At 43.8% G+C, this 7,756-nt stretch overlaps 1 protein-coding gene across 1 annotated transcript in view; it reads right to left on the bottom strand.

Moving 5' to 3' along the window:
* The window catches only part of XRCC5 (X-ray repair cross complementing 5), a gene marked incomplete at its 5' end in the record, with an annotated part of 68,640 nt that overhangs the window by 37,750 nt on the left and 23,134 nt on the right, over nucleotides 1-7,756 (bottom strand). Inside the window, 4 exons of the mRNA XM_025210129.1 lie at nucleotides 432-562; nucleotides 1,941-2,031; nucleotides 4,150-4,287; nucleotides 6,134-6,196. Of these exons, the coding sequence (XP_025065914.1) occupies nucleotides 432-562; nucleotides 1,941-2,031; nucleotides 4,150-4,287; nucleotides 6,134-6,196 (423 nt within the window). The remainder of the gene's footprint in view (nucleotides 1-431; nucleotides 563-1,940; nucleotides 2,032-4,149; nucleotides 4,288-6,133; nucleotides 6,197-7,756) is intronic.

Below are 7,756 nucleotides of genomic sequence, written 5' to 3'. Positions count from 1 at the left end.
AGGCGGTTCAAGCACCCACTTTGAACGCCTTCAAGACACACTTGGATGCTTATCTTGCTGGGATCCTATGATCCCTGCTGACTTCCTGCCCCTGGGGCAGGGGGCTGGACTCGATGATCCTCCGGGGTCCCTTCCAGCCCAAATGTCTATGAAATGTAGGGGGGTGTTGACAAATTGCTATAATCTTTGATTGATCGAAAAATATGCAGTCAATTGACCAGGCCAATTGACCAGCTGGCCCACCCTAATTCAGAGAAGGACTAATGTTAGCTGCAAAGTTCAAGCCAGTGGTCACTGAGGACCAAGGGGTGAATTAATGTGTATTACACGCCACACAATTCAAGTCTTTTCATGTGATTCTGAGGAAGAGGAGAGAGGTGTGTAGAAACAGGAAAAGTTTTCATGCACAAGTGATCAGTTTGTCATCTCACCTGATACAATCTCTGAAAATGAGGATTTGGAATTTTGCTTGTTTTAAATGTGTCGAATGTCTCCCCATCATCATCTTCATGGACCAAACTCATTGAATCAATCAGAGAATCGACAGCAGACAACTGCTCACCTAAGCCAGGAATTAAACACAGAAAAAAATTGAACATGTGCAGATAGATGTGTGCCTTTGCAATAAGTCACCCACAAAGATTCACTTCAGAACGTGCAATATTAACAGAGGCATTAAATGCTGCAGAATTCACTGGGGGTTTGTATTCCCTGGGGACAGAAATAGGCTGATAATGAACATGGATAATGGACACAATAATGAAAATCCTACTTTGTTTAAGGACTACAATGTAAAGTTATAAAGCCTTTTTGTTTCGAGAAGCCCTCTGTTATTACTGCTTTTCTGCTTCCATTTTTCTTCTTTTTCAAGATGTTTTTATTTGCAACAGAAGGTTTATAGACCGCTTGGAAAATTAGGAGAACAGTTGGCTTGGAGGACTAAGCTGAGTAATGCAACTTTTAAAAGTTGTGATTGTAAATAAACTCCGTTCACAATAGTCAATTATTGCTTTGGTAAGATGCAGTGTTAAATTTCTGCTCTCCAATTCCCCGTTCCAAGCAAGCAACCCCAAAGTGACTCAGGAATAACCGCATGCTTTATATGCTGACTGGTAGAGCCCTATTCATTTTCTGAGTGAAGCACACAACAAAGAACAGGTCTGAGCAGGGATGCTCGACTAGATGACCTTGTGAGGTCCCCTCCAGCGCTACAATCCCAGGTGAAACAGAGTCCGTACTACACGGTACGCCCATTTACTCATGCCATGACAGACTGTTTAGACAGCGCACCAAACATTACGCAGCCACATTTTCTTAGGAGCCTTTCCATCCTCCCCTCTGAATGTAAATACTTGCGTGTGTGCATGCTCCTTCAGCACTACCACCAGCACACAACTTTAAATGCAGCCACTTACACACTGGAGACATCACCAGTGTGTAAGTGTAGGTGGCTGCCGGACAACCTCGTGTGAAAGGAGCTGGTGATTCTTGGTCTAACTCGTGCAGCACACGGATACATAACAGGAACCTCATCATAAATGGTAACTGTTTACAGCTTCAAAAGAGAAGGCAAAAACTGTATGGTTGTGGTGGATTAACTGAACTTCCCCAGTAGCACAGGGAGGTATATAGGTGATCTCTCATAACTGGCAATCGTTTAATCTGGGCCCAGTTTTGTCCAACAGCATGGTGTTGAAAGGTCACAGGCAATCCTCCAAACCATTCAGTATGCAAGCCACCTCCAAAGTGTTGAATGGTCTTTACTTTGGGACATTACATGGCCACGATTCATGCAAAGGAAGGCTGCTTTGTTCAAACCAAAATGACCATGCACCGTTCATGGCTTCAGGGAAAAGGGAAACACTCCAAATATTTGGGAGCATCCTGCAGACAGGGACGGGGCTGCAGGCAATCGGAGATGCAGCGAGGGACTAGCTCACCTGTAGGAGTGCACTTCTTGTTGTTTTTCAAGGAGGCAAACATGTACTGTCTCATGTCTTCCATATAAGGCAGCTGAACATACATAAGACACTAAAAAAAGAACAAAGCAAAAAGCAACTGAATCCAAAGTAAAAAAGGTAAAGTTTGTCCTATTGCAAAAGTCAGTACAAGTGCAAGAAAATCTCATCTGTAGCAACACTAATAAAGTGGAAAAGTCACTGTATCATTATTATTTTCTAAAACATAAGGACATTAATAAGGTTTCGGTCATGCTGGCTATCTATTAAACCTCCGGGGTCACTGGGCCCCTGATCCTGCTGTTTTGGGATGGCTTGCTGCCCAGAGCTCGGTCCAGTTTCGCTTGAAATATCCCAGGCAAGAGGATTACATCAACTGCCTATAAGGAACTATTCTATAGACTCCTGTGCCTCCCCATCAGCAAGTTGTTTTTGACATTTTTAGCCTAATTTTTCCTTTATTCCTATCCCTCCTCCAGCTCCTACCACCCTAAATAATCCCTTTCCATCCTTCATGTTTATACCCTTCAAAAACTTGAAGACTGTTATGTCCGCCCCCACCTTAGTCATTGCTTAGCCAAGCTATACATACTTAGCTCTTTGAATAGTTTCTCATAAGTTAGATCAGTGGAAACATATGCTGCAGAAGTTCTGCAATGTTGTGCAGCTTTTAGTCTCAGTGGGGACTTTATTTTTCTATTTAAAATGTGATTTTGTTGGACATAAACCGTTCATTAAAAACAAAACACATTTTCTGCTCTTCTGGAATCAAAAGGAACCGTCCCCACGTGAAGCAATGCAGTATTGTTCCCCTGAATCTGCAGACAAGTGTAAACAGGGGCTGTGAGATGTGCACTGCTCCACTGAACAAAGTGGAATGTCAACTCCAAAACCAAATGACGACAAAATTAAACGTTAGCTTTTACACTGCAAACTACTTTCGCATAATAATTCCACTAGCATGCTTCCCTCCTTGTGCCTGGGTACTTTTGAAAAGTCATCTGATGGCTACCAGGCTCGAGTGCTGTACCATCATGTAGTCCACGGGTTTGGCAAGGAGTATAAGCCCGTGACGAGTCTGGGCACAGACTGCCAGTTTTATAGGTAAAAAATAACTGTTTTCTTTCCCCTTCCTTTTTTCAAATTGCTCTGCTACGAACAAAACACAACCAAATGTTTGACAGAGGCTCTGAAGCCTGCAATCTCAATCAGGGGGCTGCCAACAGGTTCCAGGGAACAACCACCCTTCTTTGCCTTAGGCCAAGACAGCCAAGGTGTCTCCAGTCAGATCTCTGTTGTAACGGGCTCATGGTTTGGAAAAGGACAAGAAGTACCAATTATGGGAAAATGCACAGATCCAGGGGGAGAGGGAAGAGGAGCAGGTGAAGGAGACAGATTTCAGGGAGGTGGGCAAGACACTTTTCTTGAAGGAACAGAATGAGTTGAAATGAAAATCATTTAAAAATCAGTACAATTAAAGGGCACATAGCTGAACATACCACTTGGTTTTTCCAAGTGTACTTTTAATAATCTGCATAATAATTCCACCCCTCCCCCTGATTTCCCCTAAATTCTGAGATTTGTGGGAGGGAGATCAGCAAAGGTTTCTTTCTGCTCTGGTTATCATTGTCTATCTAGCACCTAAATACTTTTGTCAGGATTGCTCAGAACTGCCAATTTCTTAATATCTTGTTGGTATTCGGGCTGTCCCCGTGCAGTGAACTTACCGTGCAGGGCCGCAACACCCTCGAGTTTACGGTGTAGCTGCTCCCATTCAGCACCATGGGCATGCTAATCGGTGCCATCACTCAGCAGTGCTAATTAGCCCATCCACGGTGCCATGCAGGTGCCTACAGGGCTTGCAGTTTAGGACTCGGCTCTCATGAAGCAGCACAGAGTGCTTGCTGGTTCGCTGTCAAGCATATTAAGTTTGCTGCACAGACCTGGCCTTGGATGTCTAGAAAGGAGTGAACTATTCCCGAAATGGTGTCACGAGAGATTGACAGTAAGAGACTACTGCCTCCTTGCTCTGTGACTTGATGTCTCTTAGCGCACCACCCAAAAATCACTCTGGTTTCTTTCACCTCTGTATCAAACGTCTACATCATTTCTCCCAAATCATTAACTGAAATATGTAAAGAACGGAGCTGCAGTCTCTGAAGACAGGTGTTATATAAGAACCAAATATTACCTCATATGCATCCTTGATACATGGAAAAGCTACTCCAACCTGAGGATTCGATCTTCTATCATAAGCATAACGCACGATGGCAACCATGTCCAATTCCTCCAAAGCATGAACTAGGGCAGAAAACGCAACGGCTGCAGCCTGCAAAGAAAGAGCTGTAAAGTCAGATAAGCCCTTGCTAAAGCACAGTCAAATACGGCTCCAAAATACAACAGCGCTGGGGAAGACTAGGACATTTCCAATCTTAGTCAACCTTCTTGACCTGACCTTCTCCAGAAAGCAAAGCAATCAGTACAGCTCCAATCAAGTCATAAGGACAGATGCATCCCAAGCTGGTCTGGCCTTCAGCTCCTGTAAAAATCACCATTTCACATAAAAATGGAAGAGGCCTAGAGGAAGTACAGGAGTAATAAGAAGGAAGGAAGGAAGGAAAAATGGGCCCTTCAGGGAATGTTTCACAGCTTTGGTTTTGAAGTTTATGCACCTGTGTTGAGAACAGACCCAGATTTTATTTCGACCTGTAGTAGAGAAGGGGCAGGGGTATTTCAGCTTCCCTGTTCCCTTGACCCAGAGGAAACACTATAAAATGCCCATTAAGAAAACCGTGGGCTGCACACGCAGAGCCAGAGGACTAGCTTGAGCCAAGCTGGGGAGTTCTGGCTCCTTGTAGGAGCTCTCTCGCATCCGAGCTGTTTTGTTCTCGACCCTGCGAGAGCAAAAGTGTCACTGCTGGACTGGAGCCGCTCACGATGAGGTGACTCACTCCTCTTCTATAGCTGCCCACATTGAGGGAACTTATTTGGAGGTTGGAGTCAGGTTAACAAGCCTGGTGTCCATTTAGATCATGCCCTACCCCCAAGGAAAGCTGTATGTCAGACCTGGTTCAGGAGGGTTTTCCCCTATATAATTCCTGTAGGTGATATCCTTGTTTATCAGGTGATGACCTAATCACGGTCCCAACATGCTCCCTCGACTTCAAGGCTTGATTACTGTAATTCTCTTTTCACTGAGCTGATCTACTCTTCACAGCTTGTTCAGGATACGGCAGCACGGCTGCTGACGGCTGTCTGCTGTCATGACCCCACAGCGCCGGCTTTGCATTCTTTACGCCGGGTGTCTCTTTCGCCATAGAGTCTGTTGAAATTAGCCTTGTTAGCCTGTAAAGGCCCTGATTATAACCAAGACCCCTTTCTAGAGCCCACACCTAGGGAATTTGGGGCAGTTACATGCTACCTGGCGTTTAGGGCTCCAACCGTGCACCTGAAGGCAGCAGGTGACTGAATTTAGCTGCAGCAGCGTGGAGCTTTCTTCTGCCCGTCCCCCACCCTCCTAAATCCAACGTTTTAAAATACCACCCCCTTCCTCACTTTCTCACTTGTTTTCTGTTGCTTTGGTTTACTCATCTCAGGGTATTTTTGTTGAGATTAGGCTAATTTTAGTTAATACATTGCTTGCGACAGTTGTTCAACATATGAAAACTTCCAGAAAAGTGCATCAGAAACAAAGTTATTTAAAACATTACTATTCTGGGTTATGGGAAGGTATTTTGCGTTTTTTTCTTACAATCATTCACCCTTGAGGAATGCGTCTAACTGAATCTGCTTGTATTTTAATTCTACTAAATTTTACGTCAGCCTGCCACGTTTCACACTAAAAACAAAAAGTACAGCTTTCTAATCAAAGAGATACAATAATCAAGAATCAGAGACTCATGCCCACACTTAGAAACACAGTAAATATATTCTACTTGCAGCCTTCTTAATTATAATTAGACAAAGTAATATTTTACAGGATTTTAAGTATGGATGAGACGCAGGCTATTCACTTTGGTTTCAATCATTTCCACTGACATCAATGGGAGTTGGGACTTTTTTAAATGATGTTATGAAGAGTATGTTTATTGGTTGAGAAAAGACCTTTCAACTTTGAGGTCACCATCATTACCATTAACTTCAGCTTATAGTGAAACATAAAACATTCATCTCACCTCATCATCTTTTGCTGCAAAGACCTTTAGAACCTGGGTGCCCATATAGTGATGTCTCCGAATCTACCAATTCAAATTTCCAAAAGGGTTAGTTTAACCTAAAACAAATGCAGTTTTAATTGTAGTAAATAATATATATAATAAGCAATAAATAGATCAGGCCCATGAAAAGCTAAAACATTTAATTACTATGGCCCATAAATGTAAAACCTAAGCATCGTTTTGTTTCCACTTACCAATCTAGAGCATGACTCATAGTTTGCAATGGAGATCAGGGAGAACTACTATCCTGTCTGGTGATGATGATGATGATCTAACTTGTTTGGGCAGTACTGGACTAAGCTCAGAAGTGTGCATGGATGTGGCAGTGGTTTTCCAAGGGAGAGTTAACCTTCGCTGAGACCTAGTCTATATGCAATGTCTTTCTGGAATAGCAACATCAGTTGGACGTTCTTTTTAAAATCCACAGAAATCCTGGTACAGGTACAGCTATGCTGACAAAGGAGTACACTGTTGGCTTTGTTTGTCATTCATGGAGATGGTGCAGCTATGATGGCATTGGCATACACTACATCTCCAAGAATGAGATGCCAAAGTGACCATAGCATTGAAGGCCCTTCTGGTTCAGACAAATCCTGAGATAGAGACAAAGTTCAGCATTCACACCCTACACTATGTTTCTTATCACATCTGAGCTCAAACTTGGATTGTCAAATATTTCAGTTATTTCCATATGTATGAATGAGAAAATTATAAATGAAATACTGGAGTCATGGAACGTGTCTTTTTATGAAGACATCTACAGGTTATCTATATGTATTATTCATCTTCGTTAGAAACATCAGGAAAGGCTGAAGCCACTCTGGTACGACTGGTTCCCTACTTTTTGGTAAAATGATCTATTCCTACGACTGACTTGTAGACAACAAGGCTGCAGAATGGAGGTCTGGGGATAGATCTCCAGCCAGTGAAAAATGCCAAGACTCCATTTTTCCATTTTTAATATACTGTTAAATCAATAACAGTATATACTGGCTTTGGATCTGCCCTATGCACAGGACAGGACAGTGCTGGAGGCTTCTGAATCTGTGCTTTTTCCTTATTCTTCATCTTTCAGAACTCAAATATGACTATGTTGTGTGCAGTAGAAGTACTACAGCTGCACCAATATCTCGGTCCATATCTTTCGGCATCGAGAAAAGGAAAATTGACATTATCGGCAATCGGCTTTTTTTGGCCAGGGTAGCCAATAATGTCACCAATAGATGTTGTGTGTGTGTGTGTGTGTACAAATGCTGCATGCACGCGGCCAAGAATGCAGCCTGGCAGTGTGAAGAGCAGTATCTGGCAGGTAAGTCTGTGGGGAGGAAAGGGCAGGGGGAGTAAAAGGGACATGGGGGGTGCAGATCGAGGGCCCCACAGTGAAGGAGGGAGTTGGGGCATGGCACAGAGCCATGGACGGCTCATCCAGGGGACACAGGGGATGCCACTCCCTGCCGCTGCACACAACCCCAAGGAAGGCACGGGGATATGTGCCCCCCGGACTTGTGCACGGGACGAGGATGAGCTGCCTGCTGTAGGCTTGGGGCCAGGGGCTGCACTAGCCTCTTCCCAGTGGGGGGG

This window comes from Alligator sinensis, unplaced genomic scaffold (genome assembly GCF_000455745.1).
Source record: "Alligator sinensis unplaced genomic scaffold, ASM45574v1 scaffold991_1, whole genome shotgun sequence".
Lineage (NCBI taxonomy): Eukaryota > Metazoa > Chordata > Crocodylia > Alligatoridae > Alligator > Alligator sinensis.
Note: the sequence above shows the minus strand (reverse complement) of the source record. Positions and strands in the feature narration are given on the sequence as shown.